Here is a 24,649-nt window from a genome sequence, read left to right on the forward strand (position 1 = left end):
CCCCGGGTTTCTTTTCTCCGTGTATAATGAGGATTACGGTTTAATTCCTGCCTCACAAGGGGGTGCTGTGGGGATTGCCAGGGTTAAGGCACTCACACAGCACCGCAAGGCTCTTACCAACCCTTCAGCAGAGGGGCTCAGAAAAAACCCCCACTGCTGTTTGCAGCCTGCTCGCAGCTCGCATCAGCTCCCATTAACTGGGAGGCAATTTTCTCCCCAGTTCAGACTTAATTCCTCCTCTAACTGCCGGCCCTATCCAGAGAACAGCAGGTCAGCAGCGACTATCAGTGCTGAATTGCCTTTTAGAACAGGATGGTGCACGGAGGTCTGGCAGTGTGAGCTGCCTGTGCGGTGCATGTGTGCTGAGTGTATGTGAGCTCATGTAGGAGGCTGCACCAGGAGAGCTCAGAAGTGAAGCCAAGCACGGAATCGGCTCGGGAAGCCCTTTGCACCTCTGATCCCCCATTGTTGGCTGAGCTGCAGACGCATTGTGTGTGTTTACAGATGAAAAAGCAAAAATAAAACCGGTGCCGGCTTTAAAAATTCCACCGAGCGCAGCCTTCTGCACGGATTCCAAATGTTTATAAACACGGGAGTTAATGTAATCAGCACTGCAGCAAATACACACCAGGTACACGGCAGAGACAGGAGTGTCAAACGCGCTCCCAGCTCGGAGTGACAGCTCTCTGCTGTGGGCTCTGCAGCAAACAAAAGCAGCTGAAAAACCCCACCGAGGAATGCTTTAAAGAGCAATCCCTTCCCCCCTCCTCCTTCCCTCCTTCCAAGACTTTCTGGTAGTCATAACTGTAAAAATCTCAGACAAGGTGTCCATTCCCACTGAGCCTTTCAAGTGGCAGGGAGCCACTGGGAAGAGGCCACTGCTTGGGAAGACACTGGGGGAATTCCTGCATCCATCAGCCCAACCCCGGTTCTGTGCTCATTCCACAGCAGCCAGGAGCTGCTTTAGAAAGATTTGGACAAGTCTGACTCCAGGAATTGTTCCACTCTGGGGAAGGATGTGCATCAGCTCGCCAGGGAAGATCCCATCCAGAGGAGCTGTGCCAGTGCAGAACCCTCACCAACCCCTCATCCAAAGGAGTTGTGCCAGTGCCAGCCCCATCCCAACCCTGCCCCCTGCCCACGTTTTCCAGTGGGAAGGGTTTGGGGAGGTCCCATTCCAGCAGGTTGCTGAGGAGACGTTACCTCACACAGCAGCATCAGCAGAAAACCCTGGTGCCAGCACAACAGCCAAAATGCTGGGAGGACAAAACACTGCAAGCCTGTTGGTTTTTTTTTCTTTATTTTTTTTTTTCCAGCCAAATGTTGTTTCATGCTCTAATGGTGATTTTCAAGAGCAATATTGGCGTGACAACTTATGTAAGTGTGGGCCAAGTTCCTACACCACTTCCAGGGTCTGTGCCTAAACCAGATTTCACAGGGGTGCACAGGAAAGGCTTTGGATCTCTGTTCTGGTGGCTACCTGCCACCTAAAATGAGACTTTTACCACCCCTAAACCCCAAAATATTGCAGTTTTAGAAATTATTTTCCTTGGAGAAGGTGGGTTGGTTTTTTCTCTCTTTCTCTCCTCACAGCCCAGCTCTGTCTGAGGCACCAAGTGGGTTGGTTTTTTCTCTCTTTGTTTGTAGTGGAATACATTTAGAGATTTATGGAAGGGATTTCTGAGTCTCACAGTGGTTCAGGTGTTCCTGCAGTAGGAACCTTGAAATCCCTGGTCTTATCACTGCAGGGCTCCTTTTCCTCATCTCTGGCTGGGATGAGTTTTAGGAACCCACTGTTGTGAGGGGGAGAACAAGGAAGTAAAAAATGGGCTTAAACCAGCTGATCCAGCAAAGCAGGAGGCAGCTCCCCCAGCCCCTCAGAGGCCATGCCCACAGAGACCTCCCCAAATTAAAAACAATATAAAGTATGATGCAATTAAATATGTTACATATTACGATCTTCCTCCCCTAGAAATAACAAAAAACTGCCAAACCAGAGCATTCTGCTGCTGCCTCTCCTGCTCATGCACAGGTCCCCTTGGGCTTCATGGAAATTTTGGACTCACAAAATGCTGCAGAACAGGGGCCCCCATGGCACTGTGTAATAAATCTTAGAAGTTAACAGCCAGAACTGTGCCAAATGTGATGGGTTTTGCTTTGTGCAGGATCATGAAAATAACACATTCTGGCTCAGTAAGTCAGGCCTCATGCACCAGGGCTAATGGTCCACTGCTGCTGCTGCTGCTGCTAAATGGATTTACATTTTTGTCTCACATGGTTGAGGTCTGTGATTTGGGAAGCCAAGGCCCCAAGGCTCTATCAAATCTCCCCAGATTCTTGAAGGGAAACGTGGATTTTTCCCCTACCTGAAATGCAGGAAGCTCAAAGGAGGAGAGTTGAGGTGTGGCTGCCCCACAGATCTCAGGGATGTCAGCTGAGGTGCAGTGACAACAGAATAAGTGGGAGAAAGGGGAATGTAAGCCTGGGAATAATGTAAGCTGGAGCATTGTTAATGTGGGGAACTCCATGGTAACTCAGAGAGACCTGCCCAGGGGAACAATGTCTCATCGGAGGTATCTCTTTAATGGAGTTGGGAAAGGAAATAATGAGATTTTATGGATTAAAACTGAAATTAGACAGATAAACACTCCACAGGCAGGAAAACCAACTCACAACGAGGATGCTGGGAGCTCCCCACGGCCTGCCTGTCCACAAGGATGGGGGGTTGCCCTCCTGAGCTCAAGTCTGCAGCTTTAGAGAAGAGGCAGGAGGCAGAAATCACCAGTCCAGCAGCCTCAGCTCCACAGGCAGGATGTCCAAAGGAATCCCAGCGGCCTCACAGTCTGCGAATCTATTAACTAAACCTCATTACTAGGTAATAACTTTTGTTATTTCGGAACAAACCTTGTATCTGCCTAATCCGCTTTGTTACAGAGCTGCCCATCCTTCCCTTGAACAGGAATTAACTTCTAAAGGAATTAAAAGGAGGAGGAGACTGCTGAAGGGGTCCTTAGGGGTATCTTTTTATAGCTGCTGGCTGCCCCCCTCTTTTCCTTTCCCACTATGTGTGGTATCCTTCCCCACTGATTCCGTCCTTTTCTGCCTGCCAGGCATTGATTTGTTCCCGTGTTGTTCTAATGGAGCTTGAAATCAACATGACTTTGTTGTTGGTTGTTGTCATTGTTGTTCACATCTTTGTTTGGGGTTCAGCATCCTTGCAGAGGCCAGGGCAGCTCAGGAGCCGGCATTAGCAGGCTAAACACCTCCTTAGCGAGAGATCCACAAAGGCTGGGTCTGTGTCCACATAATAAAGGCTGCTACAAAGCGCAGCGAAACCGCTGCCCCCTCCTCCTGTGCCAGCTCTGAATCCCCTCGCTCATCAGCGCACACAGGGGGTGGCCACAACGAGCTCCTTCTTCCAGCAGGCCCCAGGAAAGCGCTGTGCTATCCACATCCCGGGCCTTTCGGATCGCCGCTTTAGGTTCCACGCATTTCACTCACATCGCGAGGGGTGAAAAATGTGTTCGGTCGGGGAGGTGGGTGCCGGGCACTGCCAGAGCCGCGGCCCGGGCTCTCCGGCGTCCGAAAGGAATCAGGAACAGCTCAAGAAGTCAGGAACAGCTCAAGTCCACAAGCCCCGCGTGGCGAGGCAGGAGCATCTCCGCCAACCCACGGCGAGGCGCCCTGGGCTGCGCGGCGCGGCCGGACACGGCGAACAAAGCCCAGCTGCCGCCAGCTGCCAACATCCGGAGGGGCGGGCGGCGAGCCCGGCCACCCGTCCCGCCCTCGCCTCGCCGCGCATCCCCGGGAGCCGCCGGCCGAAGGGTTAACGCTGCGCCCTCCTTCCGCCGAGCGCTGACATCACGGGGCAGGCTCCTCCCGCCAGTGTGTGCGTGAGTGCGAGCGCGGCCGCCGAGCCCCGCACCGGGCACCGCACCCGGGCACCGCACCCGGGCACCCCCGCCCCGCGGCCGGCCCGGCCCCGCGCCCCCCGCCCGGCCATGGAGCGCCGCGCCCGGCCCCGCACCGGCACCGCCTGAGCGCCGCCGGGGCCCCAGCGCAGGGCGGGCAGCGGGCGGGGGCTGCCGAGCCCCGCCGCCGGAGCCACGGCACCGCCGCAGCCCGCGGAGGGCTCTGCCTCGCTGCTCTTTATTTGTTTTGCCTCCCCTCTTTCTTTTTTGTCTGGGGTTTCTTTTGGGTGATTTTTTTTTTTCCCTCAAAGAAAATTATTTTTTTTAAATCGCGTTTTCCACCCCCCCCTTCTCCTCGTCACTCGCCCGGGCTCTGCGGAAGGAAGAGCCCGCGCTGCCCCGCGGCCGGAGCGCCCCGCGCCCGCCCAGAGGGGCCCCGCGGATGTGCGGAGCTCCCCCCGGAGCCCTCCCGCCCTCCCGCCGCCTCTTTGTCCTCACCCACCTACAATCTTATTTTTTTTTTTTTTGAATTTTTTTTTTTTCCAAGCAGACCTGAGCATCACCGGGGGCTGGGAGGGTGGGGGGCCCCGCGGCGCTGCCAGACCGACCCCTGCCCATCGCTCTTAAGGAACTCTCATGGCTTCACGGCTGCAGACAAGTTGCCGTGCATCGTGCTGGACTATCGGAGTTTGCATCCTGGCAGCCGCGCTCCTACCAGGTGAGCCGGTCCCCGGAGGGCGCTGGGCTCCGCCGGGGCGCTGCGGGGCTGGAGGCAGCCCCGGCGGGGTTTGCGGGGTGCCCGCGGGGGAAAGGGGGCGCGGGGAGTGCTGCGGAGCGGCGGGGAAGGGTGGGATCGGCGTTTTGGGGTGCGGAGCAGGTGTGGGAGCATCTGTGCGAGGGTGGGAGAAGAGCCGGGGCCGGTTTCAGCGCCGGCTCGGCTCGGAACAACACGCTCGTTTGTTTTGGAAGCAGCTGCAGGCAGCGGGCTCCGGAGCCCTGCGAGCCGAGGCCGTTTGTTTGCTTTTTGGATCGAGCGGCGTCTAGCGAGGCGCAGCAGCCAGGCTTCCCCGGAAAGGCAGCCACGAGGCTGGGCACGGAGCGCAGGTGTTTCGGGAGGAGAGACGGAGGGTTTGGGCTCTCCAGCATGCCCAGAATCCCCGCTCCCCTCCGCACACACTTCCCACGGGCTCTTTTGCGGGGGGGCTGGATCGCTCCCAGCTTTCAGCGCTTCCTTTCGCTGCCTTTGAGCTTGGCTGCCTGATGGCATCTTATTCATCCCTTTGGTTCCGATCCATCCCTTGGGTTCTGATCCGTCTCTGGAACGGAGGAGATGGGCAAAGATGCGCATCGGCTGCTTCCCAGCTCGCTGGAGCCACCCGGGCGGTGGCAGAGCAGTCCGTGTGTCCCTTCCCTGGGCTAGGACCTGCCCCGGGCTCGGCACAGCGCTGGGAAGCGGGCGAGTGACCCACTTTGGCCAGTGCCCTGCGGGGACTCATTTATTCTGCTCCAGTGCAGAACGGGTTAATGCCATCCTGGAGGGCTTTCCGGGAGTCGGAGCCATGGAAAGGGGATCGGCAGTCTGCGTTTGCAGCTTGTGAATGAACTGAGAGATGCAAACAGAGCCGGGGTTTTGCCTTTTCGGTGGCTGGGGCTGGAGCGCTGGCACGGGAGCGGATCCAGCCCGTGCCCGCAGCAGCGCTGGGATCTGCAGCTGGAGAGAAGTTGCAATGAAGGCAGGGTGGAATTGCGTCCACTCCTCCGATACTGGGGCTGGGGAGGCGTCCCAGAGGAGCGGCCAGGCTGGCTGGGCTGGGACTCTGAGATGGGAGCGAGGTCTGGGCTATCAGAGCAAACGCCAGGGCCCAGAGTCCCCTGGCAAAGACGGGGATGTGATAACATCAGGGCATGGGAGATCAACAGATCCCAGCGACTGGATGGTCTGGTTAAAATGGATGAGGACAGAGACGGAACGGGAGGGGGTGGTGATCCAGAAACCAGGGAGGCTGTGAGAGGGAAAAGGTTAACAGGGCGATGAGAAAGCAGGGCTGGGTGCACCTCGGTGTTCCCAGGACAAAGGGATCTGCTGTGCATTGCAAAAAGAGGTGACGGAAGGGACAGCCTCGGGCTCCCCGCGCTCCCCTGTGCTTGCAGGCAGGTGCCTGGCTGAGCTCTGGCTCCTCACAAGGAGTCTCAGAACTTTCCATGCCGTTCTTCACCCGACCTTCCCTCCTCATCCTCCCGCCCGGCAGCCCCGGGCAAAGGCGCTGGAGGGGCAGCAATGCTCCGGTGACTGTGCTGGCTAAACCGAAAGGACTTTGTGCTCCCCTGGGAATTGCTTTCACCAAGGAGACACGCAGTGACCCTGACACAGCCTGGCATCTCACCTTGTCCTGCCAAGAGAGACTTTTTCTCCTATTTTTGGCTGTTCTCAGGGCTGTGCTGCCAGCAGCCCATCTCTTGCCACTGCAGTAGCGTGGCAGTTTGTCTTGCACTGTCCCGCTGACAGCTCTGCCAGGATAAGCCAGTGGTGCATCTCGTGGTGCCTTGCCAAGGCCGGGGTACAGCCAGCTCTGCAGTGCTCCAGGAGGATCATCCTCCCCAAACCCTGGCCCTGAGCACCAGTGCCCTGCAGCCTGTGTGGGCGAGACTCTCGGCCCGACCAGTTCAGTGGTGGATGCACCACAGCTGCAGGAGTGTCTGATCCTGGATATTAAATATTTATTCATTCATTTATTTCGTTTGTTTGGGTGCTGGGGATGGACCCAGAGCACAGTGCTGCACAAAGCAGAGAGTCTTTACCAGACCCCACGTAGCTCCTCAATGCATTGTGCCAAAATCATATATATAAACATATATAAAGCTGTATTTAAGCTTTGAATACAGACAAGCTTGCTTAACAAGGAGAGGAAACTCAGGATCCTCTACTACGAGTGAATTAGTAGCTGTGGACTTGTTGGAAAATGTGGTTTCATACCCAAGACCAGAGAAGGATCAGAGCAGTGCCTGCTCTCTGGGAAACCTTTCATGTCCAGCTGATCAATGCCATTTCATTCCGTTCCCACCCACCTCCCCCTTCAGATAATGTTAGCTTTTTTCCTTTGCTCTGATAAGGAAATAAAAGTTCCGCCGCTGTAAAAGCTGTAAGGAGTCTCGTATAAAAATCTGCTTTACAAATTATCTTTAATGTGAGCGGTTCAATCGTCCAGAACGGATTCAATTCATGGCTCCTGCAGCCTTCCGTGCCCATCCATTTGGAACCAGGTATCAGCTCACGCTCCATTCAAGATACTGATATCAACAGGGGCTCCAGAAAGCCGTGGGGGAAGGGGAGGAGAGATCCCAGGCAGAGGTTAGGAACGCTTGCAGTTCAATTTATGCTTTACAAGCCTTAACAATCCGTCTGTTTATCCCCACCGTGGAGCTCCTGCAGCTCGAGATGCAGCCACACAGAGCAGAGGCATCATCTGTGCCTGGTCCTGCCTCGGCACATCTGGGCCAGACAAATTCCTCTCTGCTAGGGCTGGGCTGCCTCCTGCCCTCCCAGAGGGGCCTGGGAACACTTTGCAAAGGGCTTTGAGATGCTCCACAGGGGAGAGCTGCAGAGGTGGCTGGAGCTGCTTGGCCACGGGGTTTTTCCATCAAAGGAGCATTGGCTGAGCCGTGGTGACCTGCAGGGCTGAGGTCAAACTTGGCTGCAGCTGGAGGGAGGGTTCATTTTGGGGAGCTACAACAGCTCTCGGGAGTGCTGGGAAGAGCCAGAGCATGTCACTGCAGGATCTGCTCCATCTTGTACTTTCTAGAGCTGCTTTAATATCCCAAAGTAGCTTCCAAAATGAAAAAAAGTTGCCAGAGCCTCATTCAGCCTTTGGGTTGAGTTCTTTGTTGTTTTTTTTCCTTCCCCCACCACCTGCCTCCTCCCAAAACTCACAAACAGCAGCATGGGGCTATTTCAGGAAGCAAAGCCTGTCTTTGGCTGATTTTTCTCTCTTTAAACCTCATTTAAACCGACCAGTCGGGTTTTACCCTGGTGTGAATAGAGGAGCTGCTGAGTGTGTCAGCGTGGGTGAGGCACCAGGCTGGGGCAGAGGCAGCTCAGCCCACGAGCAGGGGGTCTCTGCCCCATGGCAGAGATGCTGTTTGCCCCCTGAACCAGGCAGGAGCTCCCAGCCCAGTCCCTTCCACAGGGAGATTCCAGGGTCACAACCAGCAGCACTTCAGCGCTTGGGGTGAGCTGGTGGCCGAGGAGATGCTGGCAGAGCCTGGCACATCTCTCCTTGCATCACCCCTGCTCTGGGCTGCAGCTGGACCAGCCACAAAAGCCAAGCTTAAAGGGAGGCACCACAGGGCTCCTTTGAGCAGGGCTCACACCTCGGCTGAATCATGGGAGGAACCAGAAGAGCAGGTTGTCCATGACCTGCTTCCCAGGCCTGGCTGCCACCGGCACCTGGTGCCCTCTGCTAGTGCCACTAGGCTGGGGACAGCCCGGGGGGACAGCAGCAAGTGGCCCTTTCCCACCTCTTCCCACCTGGGGAGTCACACAGCACTGCCAGCAGACAGGGATGGGGCAAGCACTGCAGGAAAAAGGGGATTTAATCCCAGAATCCACAATGATTTGGATTGGAAGGCGCCTTAAAGGTCACCTCCTTCCAACCCCCTGCCTTGGGCAGGGACACCTTCCACCAGACTGGTTTGCTCCAAGCCAAACATTTTGGGAAGAGCTGGAGCTGGGCTGTGTGGGAGAGCTGCAGGGGTGGGTTGGCCAGTGCTCAGGAGGATGGCCACAGTCCTCAGGGCTGCCAGGAAAGGGTTTGAACCTTGCAACATCCTTGCCCGAGGTGCTGATGGCTCTTGCTCATCCCTTTCACAGGCCAGCCAGGCTTATCAGTGCAAAAAAGCAGAAACAAATGAGGGAGGGACAAGAGAGGTACTCCAGTCTCACAGCCCCTGGAGATCTTGCTTTTTCAAATAACGTCAGATTAAATCAGGGCAGCTCTGCTGAAGGGTGAGCTGGTGCTGCCAGCCACTGGAGCAGGGACCCAGTTTGCACTGGAGACACCTCTTGGTGTTAATTACCAGAGCTCAGCCATCCCAGCAGGAGATTCCCCAGCTCTGAGCCCCCAGCAGCGTTCCAGGTGAAGGTTTGTTTAACACACAGCAGTGTTCCAGGTGAAGGTTTGTTTAACCAAGGAAGGAGAGGTCTCATGCCACGGTTCCTCCTGGCTGGTTGAGCCATGGATGTTCTCCCAGGTGCACGTTTTGCCAGGATTAGTCCAGGCTGGATTGAGGCACATCCCAGCACACACCCAGGGTTTTCAAGAGCTCTGGAGCAGAAGAAAATCTGCTCAAATGGCGAAGAGGAAGGAAGGAGAGGTTCCCCTCTGACTCCCTTCTCTGTCACACGGAGAAATGGGAAGTGAAATTGGCAGCTTGTGTTACTGTCTGTGCCCTGTGCCGTGTCCCAGCTCCTTGGGGACACGAGTGGAGCCCCAGCCCTGCTGCCACCGAGTGTTTGTCCTGTCTGGGCACTGACTGCAGCCCTTCCCACCAGAGCTGGGGCAGCTCCATCTCTGCTGCAGTCCCAGGGCACGCAAAGAGCAGCTCCTGGCCATGAGGAGGGGACACAGCTCCTGTCCCTGGCTGTCCCCAGCGCAGAGGGACAGGAGGGCCCAGCTTAGGGAGGCACAGAGGGCCTGGCCAGGGGTCTCCTGTCATGTCAGCAGCTTTGTGGGGTGCTGGGGATGGGTGGGAGGAACTGACCCAACCTGATGAGCCATCTCTCCTCCATTCCCCCACCACAAAGCAGCCCCTGCAGGAGGTTTTATGATCCTGCCTTGCCATTATTGGGTGTGATGCAAGCTGGAAGCATTTCTAAGCATTATCCACCCAACTCTCCTCCCTCTGCTGCGGGCCTGCCCTCCCTGGCTCTGAGCCAGACCAGTTGGGGACTGGTGGACAGCACTTCAGCCTCCAGGTGTGCAGGGAGAAGAGCCCAGGAGAGGCAGGAGCAGTGTGATTCTCCTCCCTGGGAGCTGGAGCACAATGAAGGGGTTTTCTGTCCTCCACCCCAGCCTATTTGCCTTTCTAGCTGCAGGAAACAGCAAAGTGCTTCCATCTGCTCCCAACCATGCAGGGATGCTCCAGATGTGGTCCAGGACCTGCAAATCACATCCCTGCCTCGGAGCAGCGGCAGGCACCAGATGGACCACCTGGCTGGGAGACAGCAGGTACTCCCAAGCCTGCTTAGGCAAGAGGACTCAGCCTCCACCTCCCTTCCCAGCACTTCTCTCCGTGCCTGTCATCAGGCTGGTTTTGAGGCTGTTTTGAGGCTGTTTTGCTTCTCTTGTGGAAGATCCATCCCTCCTTCCCCCTGTGCTGGAGAGGGGCATCAGGAGCACGGCCAGGAGTGACAGAGGGTCCTGCCAGCCAGGGCTAGCACGAGCCTTCCCAGAACATTCCAGCACAAAGGGCAGTCTGTGAGGGACCCAGGAGGGCTGTGTGGCCACCTGAGAGCAGAGCCAGCCCTGTGCTGTGTGTGGCTCCAGGCAGTGAGGCTGCTGCTGTGTGGGTGCAGGGATTTCACCTAGGAATTGTCCTGTGAGTGTCTGCTCTCTGCTCTGAGGTTCTCACGTGTGCAAAACCAGGTTTCATTTCTTAATTTCATTCTTTCATTCCCCCTTGAAGGGAAATGCTGCTGGAGCAGCTTTCCACTGGCCGTTTTCACAGCCCAAGGGCACAGTTTGGGGGCAGAGCTCTGGCTGTGGGCTCAGGGTCTGGTGCTGATGGCTACAAGAGGCTGGTGTGACTCAGGAGCAGAGGGCTGTAATTAGAGGTTGTTGTGCTGAGTGCCCTGGCAGAGCCAAGGGTTACAAATGATCCCTGATGGGCAGAAGTCACACACCCGGGGGAGAGTTCAATGGGAGAAGCAGGGGAGGAGAGAGGTCAGAGCTTCTGTCACTCTCTGCTCCTGATTTCTGTGCAGAGCTTGGCATGGGATGGTTGTGCTGCCCTGTGAGGAGCTGTGGCCCTCAGGGCAGGAGAGAGCACAGGGAGGGATGAACCCTGCCCTGTCCTTGAGCAGCCCAGCGTGAGCCTGGTGCCAGTTATCAGCTCTGAGTTCCCAGCCCCGAGTTATCACTTCTGTGCAGTCATAACTCACCCAAACCCAAACCCACGGCCCTGATGGAGGTTCCCTTTGCCTTGAAACCTCTCCTAGAAATCACACCCCACAAAGCCTGCAGTCAGGAGGGCACTTTGCACTGGAGAATCACCTGCCTCAAGCTCTGGCTATATTTTTCTTAGGAAGAGGCATCCAGGGGGCTTTACCCTGACTTTTCTTGGGCTGCACAATCAGCAGAGCCCCTTGGAGGCAAGCCCAGAGTCTTGATCCCACCAGTGCTGATGGCCTTCCTAACGTGGGGGTGCCAAACTAGAGGAAATGTTAGGGATGGATAATCCAGGTCAGTTTAGGAACACACAAGAAGATCTCCCCCATTCTGGAGGGGCTGTATTTCCTTTTTCTTGCCTGTCTCCTCACTTCTGTTCTTCTAAGGGCTGGAGCAGGAGGCAGCAGCAGATTTGGTGGTGCACACCTGCACAAGCTGCTCATTGCTGGGCCTCCTTGGGCTCCTCCCGGGGTCAGCTGCACCAGGAGAGTGTCTGGGGACCGTGCTGGAGGAAGGGACATCTCTGGGTTTGGGGCAGAAGCGGGGCTGTGCCCGCTGATGGCCGCTGAGGATCGGGGATGTGGTGCACAGCAGCATCCCTGCCATGCTGTAATTCCTCTCAGCTGCCAGTTTCCATTGGATACAGGACCCCTCCGGGCTCTGCCGGGCTCCATGGAGTGCTGGATGTTTTACTTGGGAATGGTGAGGTTATTTTCCTGTGCAGGGTGCCGAGGGGAAAGGGCAGTCGTGGATCTCTTTCCTCCAGCTCAGCCCCCCAAAACCTGGGCTCTGTCTGAGGCCAGGAGCTCTCTGTGTGTGAGTTTTATGGACAGACTTTTCCCAGTGATGGGGCTGAGCTTTGCCAAATTTACCTGGAGCTCAGATTCAGTGAGAACCCAGGGAAAGCAGGGGAGGGCTTGTGGGGATCTCCTGTCCCAGGGAGTGACTGCAGTGCCCTGATCTTTGCAGGAGGCTTCTTTGGGGATCTGCTGGCTGCTGTGATGGGTGTGCTGTGCACCCCTTTGGTAGGAGCTGGGTGGGATCCTCTGGAGGATGGCAGGGAACTGTGGAGGGCTGGCAGGGAGGGAGAAAGGCTTGGACAGAGCAGAGCTTGTAGAAGGGGGAATGTTCTCTGTGCCCCAGGAGGGAATGAGGAGCAGGACTGAGGGAAAGGGAGGCTGCAGTGGCTGCAGGGAAAGGCAGGGCCCTGGCAGTTCTTATCTGGGGCTCTCCAGAGAGGCAGGCTGGGAGCTCTCACATCCTGGCACCTGCAGCCTCATCCAACCCCTGATCAGTCAGCTCTTGACAAGGTTTCCTGGATGTCCACCCAAAAACCTGAGCTGTGCCCACTGCAGCTCTGACCAACTGCAGCACAAGGAAGGATTGGGAAGGAAAACTGGCCTGGTGATCCTGCCCATGCTGATCCATGGATTCTCAGCTCCAGAGCTCAGGAGGCCTCACCAGGGCTGGGACACTGCCCTGGGACACCATCCCAGACACCCAGCAAGCAGGGGCAGGGCAGGAGTCACCCCTCAGGATTTCCAGGATTTGCATTTGCTGCTGATTCACTTTGGAGCTGCCAGTGAAAGAACCTTTATCCCCTGCCTCCCCCAGTCCTTCTGGGAATTTGATTTCTCAGCTCACAACAGACTGATGGTGGTAGCAGTGAATTCTCTGGGGCTAATATTGCCAGCTAGCACACTATAGAAAGAAAATTCTTTATTTGTTGGCGTGGCAGGAACAGACTTTGGAAAATGTACCCTGATTTTTAAATACCCATTTTGCCTGTGGTGTAAATACTAAAATGTGTTTTTTCTCTCCCCCCCCCTCTCTCTCTTGGAGTTTAAAAATATCGCCAGCCTGGGGAGGTGCATCTTTCACTGAGATTTATAACGGCTGCTCTCAAGTGATCTGGAAAATGAGCCTCCCTCTGCCCCATCCAGCCTGGCACCTTCCAAGAATTTATTTCCTATATTTGCGCAAGCCTAAGAATACTTAGAGGCTGCATCTCCACCCAAGCACTCTAATTATTTAAGTTTTGTTTATGGCCGCTCTCAGGGGAGCTGGGAACGTCCAGGCTGCTGATCCCTCCCTCCCCTGGGTAATTCAGCCCTGCATTCCTTCTGGTTGAGAATGGCCAACAAATCATGGATGCTGCACCATTTGCCCAGGATGGATCACCCTGGCTCTGTGAATTGGCCAAGCCCTCAGAGCAGGGGGGAGGAGACGTGCAGGGGCTCCTGTGTGAGCACAGAGCTCTGGCTCTGAGTCCTGCTCGCTGCCCCATGCCCGTGCCAGGCTGCCTCCTGCCTTATGCAGTGATCCCTGCTCACTTCTGCCTCTGGCAGCCACTGGGAACCTGTGGCTGAGGTGAGGCAGGAGGCAGCGAGGAAGAGGAGGGAGGCTCCTTCCTCGTCACACCTGGGGCTGCACCTCCTGCCCACATCCCCATCCCTTCCTGCCTTGGGGGGTTCAGGCCACCTCTGTCCATCCAAAGGCTGGAGTTTGGGCAGGGAGGGGCTCTCTGCCCAGCCCCAGTGAGATCTGGAGGATTCTGTGGTCTTGTGGCTGCCTCTGCTCCTGTCACACTCGGTGATAAAGAGAGAGAGAGGTTTTGATTACATTATGACAAGCGACAGAGAGATGGAGTGAGAGCTGCAGTCTGCCTGCTGTAATTCCAATTAGCAGGGGGAGTGTGGCCAGAGCCTGACAGCTGTATTGATCCCAACTCTGGACGGGGAAAACCTTTCCAGGGGTCCCTGGGGCTGAGCACAGGGACAGCTGTGGGGCAGGGAGGGGAAGAAAAGCCTCTTTGCAATGGGGCACTTGAGCAGGTGACAGCATTTCACTTCCAAAATGCCACAGCCAGCCCGGTACTTGAGCTTTCTTCTGGATTTCCCTCAAAACCTGGGCTGCAAACCCCCTTGGGGTCTGTCTGTGCCTGCAGGATGAAGCAGGCTTCTCCTCAGTGTGCACTTGGAGTGAGTTTATCAGGACTCAGGCTGTTCCCTAGACAGAATGTACCCAAGTTAAATAAATTAGCATCCGGGGAACAAAAGCCCAGGGCTGCAAGGGAGGGGGGGAGTTTTCCTCTGCCACTTGAAGGCAAGTCCTGAAGGTCAGAGCTGAGGCAGGCTGGCAGGGCTGTGGGCAGGCTGCTGGTGCAGCTGCTGTCTCAGCTGCACTCTCTCTGTGGCAAAGGGGAGGACTCCAATTTGCAGTTTTGCAGGTATTGATCTGAGACCTTTCACTGCCTCTAAACTCACTTTGGCAATAAAAGGCTCAAATCATTCTCCTTAAGTACATATATTCTTTTGTGCTCTTGACATTTCGAATGCTGCCGTGCCCGTGGAGTGCCTGACAGCACCTCACTGGCAATGGGAATATCTGCTGCCTCACACCGACTCCTAGCAGGCGTGAATCAGCTTTTACTTACAGGGAGAGAATGGCCTGGAGGTGATGGCAAAGGCAGGCTGAGCTCAGAAGGGCTGGCAGCATTTCCTGGCTTTGCCACGAGCTCCCTGGAACATCCTTGGCCAGCTCCCTTCACCTCTGTGTGCCTTTCCGTGTCAGCTGCTGGGAGCTGTCCCTCTCTGCTCTGCTCACATTGCCCCGTGTCTGCAGGGTGCCTTGCACACCTGATCCTCCCTGATCTGGGCAGGAGACATTTGCAGAGCTCAGGGAAAGGTGACTCCCCTTCATTTGGTCATTTTTTCAGGGCTGCCAGAAGCAGGCAGCTCCTTGCCCAGGGAGTTTGGAAGGCAGGAAATGCTTTTGCCTGGATCCAAGTACAAACATTCTGTCAGTGCAAACACTGGGCTCACTTTCTGGCTGCTCTGGGTGTGGGATGTGGGGCTGACATCATGGAATTGGGTGAACACAGCCCACTGGCTTCCCTGCCTGCCTGAATTCAAAGCTCTCTTGATTTCTTGCTCTGCTGGTTTTGTGTTCAGGTCACCTCTGGTTTCCAGGAGGGTGAGAGCTGTGGGCTGGAACTCTCCCCTGCCCCTTCCACAGCCTGGACTGTGCTGGGCAGTCAGGAATGACTGTCAGGGTTTCACATCCTGCCCTGTCCTTGGGTCTGTCTGCCATCTGCCAGGATGTCCTGCCACGACAGTAGGTGACACTCATGGTGTCCCCCCATGACAGCAGTGGGATTCTCCAGTTTTGCTCTTCCCAAACACTCCCTGCATGGCTGTGAGCAGGATTCCTGGCACTTGGGCTGGACACAGATGACAGAAACACCATTTATTGCATGAGCAAGCACTTCCAGAACTCTGTGGTCCTTCCCCCAGGCAGGGATGGAACCCAGGCCCACTGAGCCACCCAGTTTGTCCCCGTGTGAGCCTGGCACTGGTGGCACTGATTGTGGCTGCCTCAGACAGCAGATGGGTTTGAACAAGTGTCTCTGTGCTAGAAAAGCTCTCGAGTCTCTCTCCTGGGTGATGATGATTTCAGCCATATGCAAGAGTCTCTGGCACTCCAAGGCTGGGAGAAACTTCCCTGGGAAGAGCCACAAAGAGCCTCCTCATTCTGTGGCCAAAGGAGCTGCAGGATTCATTGGAGGAAGGAAGGGAGGTTCACTTCCAAGCTCAGTGGATGAGGGAAGCAGCAGAGTCAGCAGCTGCCTCCTGCCTGCCCACGGAGTCTGTCTGCATCCTCCTCCTCCTCCTCCTCCTCACCCTGCAGCCCCAGTGCACCCCAGCACCCCGGGCTGGAAGTGTTCCAGACTGGGGAGTTATTACAAAACCCTGGTCAGCACACAGAGAGAGAGAGATGGAGGGTTTAAAGTTCGATAATTGTTAATTATTACCCAAGCTTCCCAGGAGACTTTCTGGGAAAAAGACGTGGCTGTCTTCTGCAAAGGTGTTTTGTGGAACATTAGTCTGTCCTGGCCACACCAAACCCTTTCACTCTGCTTCTTTCTGCCTCCTGTGGGATTAATAAAGTGCTGCTGGAGAGCTCCTTATCTCAGAGCTGAATGATGTTTGCAATACAGGGAGGGGAGGCAGCTCTGATCCAGGAAAGGAAGGGAAGAGGTGGGCTCCAGGGGCAGGGGCAGGGTGTGGGGCAGCCTGGCTGGGCAGGGAAAAGCCCTGGAGACAACAGGCAGTAACACAGAAAGCCAGCTGCTTTCTGCATGGATTCAGTGTGAGGGTCTTCTGCTGACACTGCAGCTTTGGGCACAGATTGTAGTGAACTTGGGACAAAGCCATAAAGGACACGAGGGATTGTCAGAACTTTGCAAGCATTCCAGACACCAGCAGGAAAAAAAAATCAGGGAACCCCTTGTGAAGGAGAAGAAGCCCAAAAAAGGGATAATTATAGTGAACTTCAGATAGAGCCATAAAGGATGAGGGATTATCAGAACTTTTCAAGTGTTTGAGACACCAGCAGAAAAAAGAATATATCAGGGAATATCCCCTGTGAAGGAGAAGAGGGCCCAGACAGGAGTGCTGGTGCTGCCATGCCCTGGGAGGCTTTGCTGCCCTTCCCTCTCTCTCTTAAATATGTCAGGAACCCCCTGTGAAGGAGAAGAAGCCCCAAAAAGGGATAATTATAGTGAACTTTGGATAGAGCCATAAAGGACATGAGGGATTGCCAGAACTTTGCAAGCATTCCAGACACCAGCAGAAAAAAATATATATATATCAGGGAACCCCTTGTGAAGGAGAAGAAGGTCCAGCCAGGGGTGCTGGTGCTGCCATGCCCTGGGAGGCTTTGCTGCCCTTCCCTCTCTCCCTCCTGAGCTGGCAGCCGAGCTCTGCAGTGGGAGCCCGGGGGCCAGGGCCACACCTGAGAGGCAGGACGGGCTCTGAGCTTCCCAAGGGTGTGGGCTGGAGCTGGTTGGGCCGGGCTGGGCCCCCAGGCCAGCACCCAGCAGCCCTGAGAGGGTGCCAGGGCCGTGGGGAGGGAGCAGCCTGGCAGGGCAGGGCAGGCAGGAGGGGTTCAGCCCCTCAGCACCATCACCTCCCACCCTGCTCCCCCTCCTCTGGCTCCTGAACCCTAAGGAATGCTGCTTCCCAAGGCCAGAGGGGTTCAGCCCCCTCAGCACCATCACCTCCCACCCTGCTCCCCCTCCTCTGGCTCCTGAACCCTAAGGAATGCTGCTCCCCAAGGCCAGAGGGGTTCAGCCCCTCAGCACCATCACCTCCCACCCTGCTCCCCTCCTGTCACTGTGATATTTGATGAAAAATCCCTTTGCCAGGATTCCTCTCCTGCAAAGCTGAGAAGCCTCAGGAAAAAAATAATATATAAACAATAACTATCTGCTGCTTTAGAATATAGGAAGTGATTGTTTGATTAGTTCCATGTGAGTTGTTTAATTTAATAATCAATCACCATCAGCTGTGTTGGACTCTGAGGAGTCAGTCATGAGCTTTCCTTGTTATTCTTCTTCTTGTCTAACCCTCTAATGTATTCTTTTCTCTATTTCTTTAGTATAGTTTTAATATAGCAATTTTTAGCATAATATAACATAAAATAATAAATCAGCATTATAATATAATATATAGAATAGAATAACAAATCAGCATTCTGAAGTCAAATTAAGTCAAATCCCCATCTCTTCCCTTGTCCTGGGACCCCACCACACCTCCTCAGCCCCCTCTGATCCCTGAGGAATGCTGCTTCCCAAGCCAGGATCTGCAGGACTCCACGGGCAAGGAAAGCCCCTGTGTGGCCCTGGGATGGGGACAGGGCTGCAGAGCTCCCCCACCATCCACAGGGCTTCGTGGGCAGCCAGGGGTGGTGGTAACAGCCCCAAAACTGGCTCTCAATCAGTTTGCTGTGGGTTTTCCAGGAGAAAACAGCCTGGAGCAGCTGGGACAGCCTGTGCTAAAGCTCCTAAAAAACAGCCATTACTTTTTATTCTTCCTTTCTTCTTTTTTTTTTTATTTTTCCCCTTCTTGCAGCAGAGTTTCTTGATGCCTTCAGCCCGTGTTTCCCCACAGAGAGCCCCTCACCTGTGCAGGCCCAGACAGCTTTGGAGGCTTTGAAGTGTAGCCTCACACTTGCTGTTTCCCCCCCAAAAAAATGAACCAACTCTGGGGCTGAGCACAGCGAGATACATCAGGTTTGCAGCTCAGTCTGCAAATGGGGTGAGGAAAGAGGAGCTGAAGGAAGAGGTGAAGGAGGAGGTGAAGGAAAAGGTGATGGAGGAGGTGAAGGAGGAGGTGAAGGAGCAGGTGAAGGAGGAGGTGAAGGAAGAGGTGAAGGAAAAGGTGATGGAGGAGGTGAAGGAGGAGGTGAAGGAGCAGGTGAAGGAAGAGGTGAAGGAAGAGGTGAAGGAAGAGGTGAAGGAGGAGGTGAAGGAAAAGGTGATGGAGGAGGTGATGGAGGAGGTGAAGGAGGAGGTGAAGGAGGAGGTGAAGCAGGAGGTGAAAGAACACCCTTTTCTCTCTGGGTGCCCAGGACAGGCCTGGCTGCTCCTCTCAGATGCTCCAGAGGAGCTCTGGGATCTCCAGGAGGGCTCAGCTGCTCCAAAGCCCCACACACGGCCCCACGTGGATGGTTAATCCCCAGGCAGATTAATGGCTGAGTTTTATCTCACCCAGCCCTCTCCTCAGCCCAGTCTGGTCGGATGAATCCCTCTGGGACAAGGCTGAGCCCTGTGTCCCCTCACTGCAGGGATGGCACCGTGTCCCCTGTGCCCTCCTGTTGGGCAGGGCCCTGCTTTAGGGGCGAGGCAGGCAGGGAGATGCTGCAGATGTCTGAGAAAATGTGGATTTCCCTCAGCCAGGGGGATCTCAGCCCCCCTGGGAGGGGAACATCCCTGTCCCTTCCTCCTGCAGAGCCACCCGAGGTGCCACCAGGGCCTGGCCACGGGGAGGATGAGGGGAGGGTGCCAGGGGGTGGTGACCTCGCTGTCCCCAAGGCTGTGGCCCTGAGCATTCCCCTCCAAGGGGGATTTGCCTGCCAGGCCCATCTGTTCCTTCGGCCCGTTGCCATGGCAACGGGGTGGCTTGAGATGGGCCGGGGACGCTGGGAAAGAGAATCCAGGCAGGAAAAATATTCTTTTTTTTAATCTTGGGCGGAAATGAAGGGGAGAGGGAGGGGATCCTTCTGGCTCCTCCCTGTGTCCCCCCTTGGGGCTGTGCTGTCCCCAGGATCCTCCTGCTCTCGGCCTTTCCCTTCCCCTCCAGGCTGGGTGTCCCATCCAGGTGTGTGGCAGTGGCCAGGTGAGGGTTGGGGCTGTGCAGGTGAGGTCTGGATCTCCTCAGGTGAGGGTTGGATCTCTTCAGGTGAGGGTTGGGGATGTGCAGGTGAGGTCTGGATCTCTTCAGGTGAGGTCTGGGTCTCTTCAGGTGAGGTCTGGGAGCTCTCCTGCCCCCTGGCATGGCCACAAGCAGTGAGGATGCTCTGACAGGGGGCTCTGCCTCTCCCCCAGCCCTGGAGCCATTCCCATGGAATCCCAGACTGATTTGGGTTGGAAAGACCTTAAAGACCTTCCCTGGCCAGCCCAGCTCCCCTCACCTTGCCCAGGTGTGTGGCCAAGAGGAACCTGGCAGCTTGGGTTAATGCAGAGTCGCTTGTCAGAGCGAGTTACTCCCAGTCTTTCCAGTAAAAAAAGCCTGGAATGGAGTGAAAATGGTGCCCTGCTATTTGTGTGTGTATGGCTCTGCCTGGGTGCATCTCAAGTGGAAATGGCCTGGAAAAAAAAGCAAACAAAAGAGGAAACAACAAATAAATATCTGCATGTTGACAGCGAGATCTGGGCTAATGTTTGACAGACGAAAGTGAAGCGAAGGCGAAGTGACAGATTGACAGAAAGACAGACATGTTTTTGTGCTAGTTTAGCATCCTGATAGAAACAGGAGATAATTCAGGTTTGCAGGGGACCTTGAGGGGTCACTTGCCTGCCTGCTGAGGAGGGTGGGGGTGCTAAACACCCCTGGTCCCTTCCCCTGGCACCAGGAGGCTGCTCTGAGGGGCAGGAGCTGGTTCCTAACTGGTGCTACTGGGGCTGGGGGCAACAGGAGCAGGCTGGGGAAGGCTCTGTGGTTTAGTGAAAAGGGGGTGTTTGGGCAGATTGCCCTCGATGATCTTGGGGGGCTTTCCCAACCTTAATGATCCTGTGATCCTAAAGCCAGGGCTCCTCTGGGGAGGGCACTTGCAGCAGAGGCAGGCTGGGGTTTGAGGATGAGGCTTTTTCCTTGTTCCTCCTGAATCTGGGGAAGTGGCATCGGTGGGGTGAGTTTTCCCTGTGCAGTTTGTGCTGCAGTCTGGCTGGGCTGGCTGCAGCCCCAGCTGGAGATTTTCCCATCTCCGGCTTTCCCCTGCCCTGGACATGTCTGCTCCCAGGGCAGGAGGCAATGGGGAGGCATTTCAGGCTGGGTAGGGCTTAGAGCAACCTGGAAATTGTCCCTGTCCATGGCAGGGGAGTGGCAAGTTGATCTTTAAGTTCCCTTCCAAACCCTTCCATGGTTTTAGGCTTTGGGGCTGGGGTCAGGTGTTGAAGACAAGCTTTGTTTTCCCAGCAGCAGACCTGAGGCTTGTGCTGGGAGCTGAGATGAGGATCCAGGTGCTCACATGGCCCTGGTGAGTGCAGAGCTGGCTTAAAGTCACCTCTGTGCTCCCCTTTATCCCAGATCTGAGTGCAGCAGGGCTGAATGTCACCTGTTCCCTTGTGAGCAGCGATTTACAAGCGCTCATCCTGCTCCTTGTTTGCAGAGCAAATGCCCTTTTCCTGTTGGCTCTGCCCTCCCTGCAGTGGGGAATCAGCAGATTCTGGGCTTGAAGCTTCTCCCAGATTTATGAGCTTGCTCTTCACCTTGAGAGTGAGGCTCCCTCGCCCTGAGAAAGCTTTGAAACCCAAAACACCAATTGCTGACTTCAGCAAACACCATTGATCCTCCTGCAAATAAAAGTTCTTTCTTTTTCCTTTTTAGGACGCGGCTTGTGGGGATTTTGTTGTTGTCCTCTTTGTGTTTCTCTTTTTCCTCTGGAGACACGAGTCCCAAATGGCTCTGAGCAAAATCAATGTGATCTGAAAAGAACTCATCAATAGTCCTTATGGAGGATGTTTCCTACCAGCCAGACACCAACAAAAACCCACAAAAGCCCCTCCTCTCATCTTCCTCTCCCCTTGAAACGCAAGGTTCTTTAATTGGCTTTTAATCCTGGCAAGAGCAGAGCTGTTTGCATGGAATTGGTAATAGGGGATCATATCTTGCCCTGAGTGCTGGGTTATTTGATCCTGTGCCTCAGAAACCTGAGCCCTGCCTGGGAAACCAGGTGGGGAGGGGGATCCCAGCCTGGCTCAGAGCCCGAGCACAGGCACAGCTGCTTTGTGATTTCCAGTGAGGATTAGCAGAGCAGTGGGGAACAAGCCCCTTTTGTCCTGGTGCTCCAGGGAATGGAGTGGCACTGGGAAAAGCCTTGGTGGATCTCTGGGGTGCACAAAAGTGGGGCAGTTTGGGGGTTCCAGTGGTGTCCCACACCTGGCTGTGACTCACAGGGATAAACATTGACCCCTCCTGGCTGCTGGTGGGCTCAGTGCCTCCTGCACGCCCTCACCTCATCTCTGTGTCCCCAAATGTCACTGCCAGGCCTCTGCCAGCCCCAAAGTGGGCTTGGAAACTGGGATGAAAGGCTGATAAACCCTGCCAGTCACCAGGTCACCCTCACCCAGCTCTTCAGGCACCACAGGGGGTTTGCTGTGAGATCCAAAGTGGGGAGCACTGACATCCCCAGCACACGGAGCCCTCCAGAAAGGGGTGCTGGGAGGCACCTGGAGCTGGGAGAGCTCCAACAGCACCAGGTCCCCAAGCTCTGAGCCCAGTGAAACGTGCTTGAAATGCCCCCTGGCTCTGAGCTGACTCAAGCACACAAGGGAAACTTGTTGATGTGGATGGCACCGTTCGTTCCTGGCTGGTTTTTGTTTGTTTTGTTCTGTGTTTCTTGCTGCAGCTGCCTTTGGAGCAATAAATAGCTGTGGAGCTTGCTTGTGGCCTGTGCTAAGTTGTTAATATTTAATCAGAGGTCTGAAGCTGGATTTGTTTGGTTGGCAAAAGATAAAAATGGCTTTTTTGGGGTTTAGAGCTAGGGACAGACCTTCAGGAAAAAAGCTCAGGGTCAGCTTTTAATTAATCAATTATTTTAAGACTGGAGCACACTGGTCAGTGACAGATTTTCTCAACACCTCAGTTCCCAGCAAAGCTAATATGTGCCAAAGCACCTGAAGTGACTGGCACTCGGCATGCCCCTGGTGTGAAATGTTATTTACAGAGGAAGCCCTGCTGACATGTGCCAGCAAAGTGTTACCTGGATCCACTCCCCCTCCTCTGCTCCTTCCTGGGGCTTGGATTCTGCTCTCAAGGAGAGGAGGATGTCCTTCCTACACCAGGATCCAGCTTCCCTCTGGCTTTGTTGGGTTAGGGCTCCAGGCCCTGGACAGCTGCTCCTGTAGAAACCCTGCTGCAAACTGCTGAGCTTTTATTCCTCCATTAGCAACTCTTGCCTTGCACAGAAACCTGTCCAGCAGCTGGAGTCCGTGGCCAGGCTACCTTTAAACCCCCCTGGCACACAGCCCTAGGAGCTGGCTGCTCCCCTGTGTGCAGGGAGTGAATTCTGGGTGTCCTCAGAGCCAGCCAGACCCCACAGCTGATCCTGCCCCAGCTCCTGCCTCCATCCCACTTGCAGCATTTCCATGTTGGCTCTGGCTTGGTGCAGGGCTTTGGCAATCCCCAGTGGATTCTGGAGTGCCAGGTCTGTGGATTCTGGCACTACAATAATGGTAATTCTGGGGATTATTGTGCCTTGGGACTGAGCAGTGGATGGCCACGGCTTGGCCAGCTGGTGTTTGCCTTGTGGAGGAGAGCAGGACTTATTTGTGGGCAGGACCAAAGCTTGTCAGCTCTGGTGCCTGATCCCAACATCCTGCCTGCTAAATCCCAGCCTTGGGATGAGCTCCTGGAGTCCAGCTGTCCACTCCAGGGGCCAGAGCCTTGCCAGGGCTTTTCTCAGGTGCTGGGGTGTTGTTATAGGACACAAAATAAAACCACACAGACACACAACTCTCTAAGGTAAAAAAGAGAGAAGTTTAATTGCTGACTTTACCATTTATAGATTTTCAAAAGTGGCAGTGGATTGGAGGATGACAGTGTCACCTCTCCAATGGGGATTTGAGAGATGCAGGATGGGGGTATAAAAGGGTGTTGGATGGGGATGTGAGGAAGGAAGGATGGGGAGGTTGGGGATGCAGGACTGGGATGCAGGAGTTGCAGTTTGGGGATACAGGGGTTGCAGGCTGGGGATGTGAGAGTTGCAGGCTGGGGAGATCAGGGGGTGCAGGGTGAGGATGTGAGGAATGCAAGATGGGGATACAGATTTTGCCAACTGGGGATTTGAGAGATGCAGGATGGGGTGTTAGGAGTTTAGGGTGGGGATGTGAGTGGTACAGGATGGGGACATGAGGAGTGCAGGATGGAGAGGCTGGGGATGCAGGCTGGGGATGTGAGAGGTGCAGGATGGGGATTTCAAGGGCTGCAGGATGAGGATGTGAGGAATGCAAAATGGGGATGTAGATTTTGCAAAATGGGGATATGAGGGATGCAGGATGGGGATGTGAGAGGTGCAGGATGGGGATGTGAGAGGTGCAGGATGAGGATTTCAAGGGCTGCAGGATGAGGATGTCAGGAGGGCAGGATGGGGACACGAGGGATGCCGGGTGAGAATGCAGAGGTTTCCGGATGGAATGTGCGGCTTTCCGAGTGGAATGCGAGGGTTTGCAAGGACGGGGATTCGGAGGTTTCAGGATGGGGTTAATGCTCTGCACCAAGGCATCCTTTGTTCTGGGCAGGCTGCTGAGGTTTGGAAATGGAGAGCTGAGGAGCGAACACCGCAAAATAGAAACGTCCGCACTTTCTGCTGCTGATTTTCAGTTTCAACAGCTGCTCCATTTGGAAAGGATGAAAATGCACTCCGGCTTAGTAGGAGTCAATTAAAAATAAACCGAGGGAGAGGATTGGTGTTGGAGCCCAGCGACGCTCATCGGACATAAAAGTTGCATCCTCTCAAGCCTGGATTTTCGCTCCAATTTGCCACGGGCGGCAGGATGGAACGGGGAGCGCTCATTAGCATGGAAATGCTGTTGGTTGCGCTGAATTCCCGGCCCCGGCGCTTTGTTCCTGCTCCCAGCGGAGCGGGGCTGAGCCCCCCCGGCCCCGCTGACCCCCCCTTTGTGCGGGGCGCCGGGGAGGGGACAGCGCTGTCCCCGCCGGGGTGACACTGCTGCCTGCCTGCCCGGGCGGATTAGGCAGCAGCCAGCGGACATCTGCAGGGAGGGGGCAGGGAGCGCTGCTGCCTTTTGTTCTGGGTGGTTTTTTTTACCTTCTGTGCCCGGAATGTGGCCGTGGAACAGCGATCCTTGGGGGAATTTGCCTTCTGCCTCCCCAGCACAGCACTGGCTTAGCGCTGCACCTGCTCAGGTGAGCGTGCTGCTGTCTGGGATGCTCAGGAGAGGAATGCTTGGAGCAGGAGAGGTTGGTTCTGTTGGCTTCTCTGCTCCTATTCCTGCTCTGACCACCGATCCTTTGGCACGAAGCCTCTCATCCTCCTGCCTGCGTGCTTGCC

At 55.3% G+C, this 24,649-nt stretch overlaps 1 protein-coding gene across 1 annotated transcript in view; it reads left to right on the forward strand.

Annotated features, from left to right (window-relative positions):
- Positions 1-4,063: 4,063 nt before the first annotated feature.
- NECTIN1 (nectin cell adhesion molecule 1) overlaps positions 4,064-24,649 on the forward strand; it is a 63,593-nt gene continuing 43,007 nt past the window's right edge. The window contains exon 1 of the mRNA XM_059867307.1: positions 4,064-4,629. Coding sequence (XP_059723290.1) covers positions 4,548-4,629 — 82 coding nt within the window. The 5' untranslated portion in view covers positions 4,064-4,547. The remainder of the gene's footprint in view (positions 4,630-24,649) is intronic.

The sequence above is a fragment of the Haemorhous mexicanus genome, chromosome 24, assembly GCF_027477595.1.
Source record: "Haemorhous mexicanus isolate bHaeMex1 chromosome 24, bHaeMex1.pri, whole genome shotgun sequence".
Classification (NCBI taxonomy): domain Eukaryota; kingdom Metazoa; phylum Chordata; class Aves; order Passeriformes; family Fringillidae; genus Haemorhous; species Haemorhous mexicanus.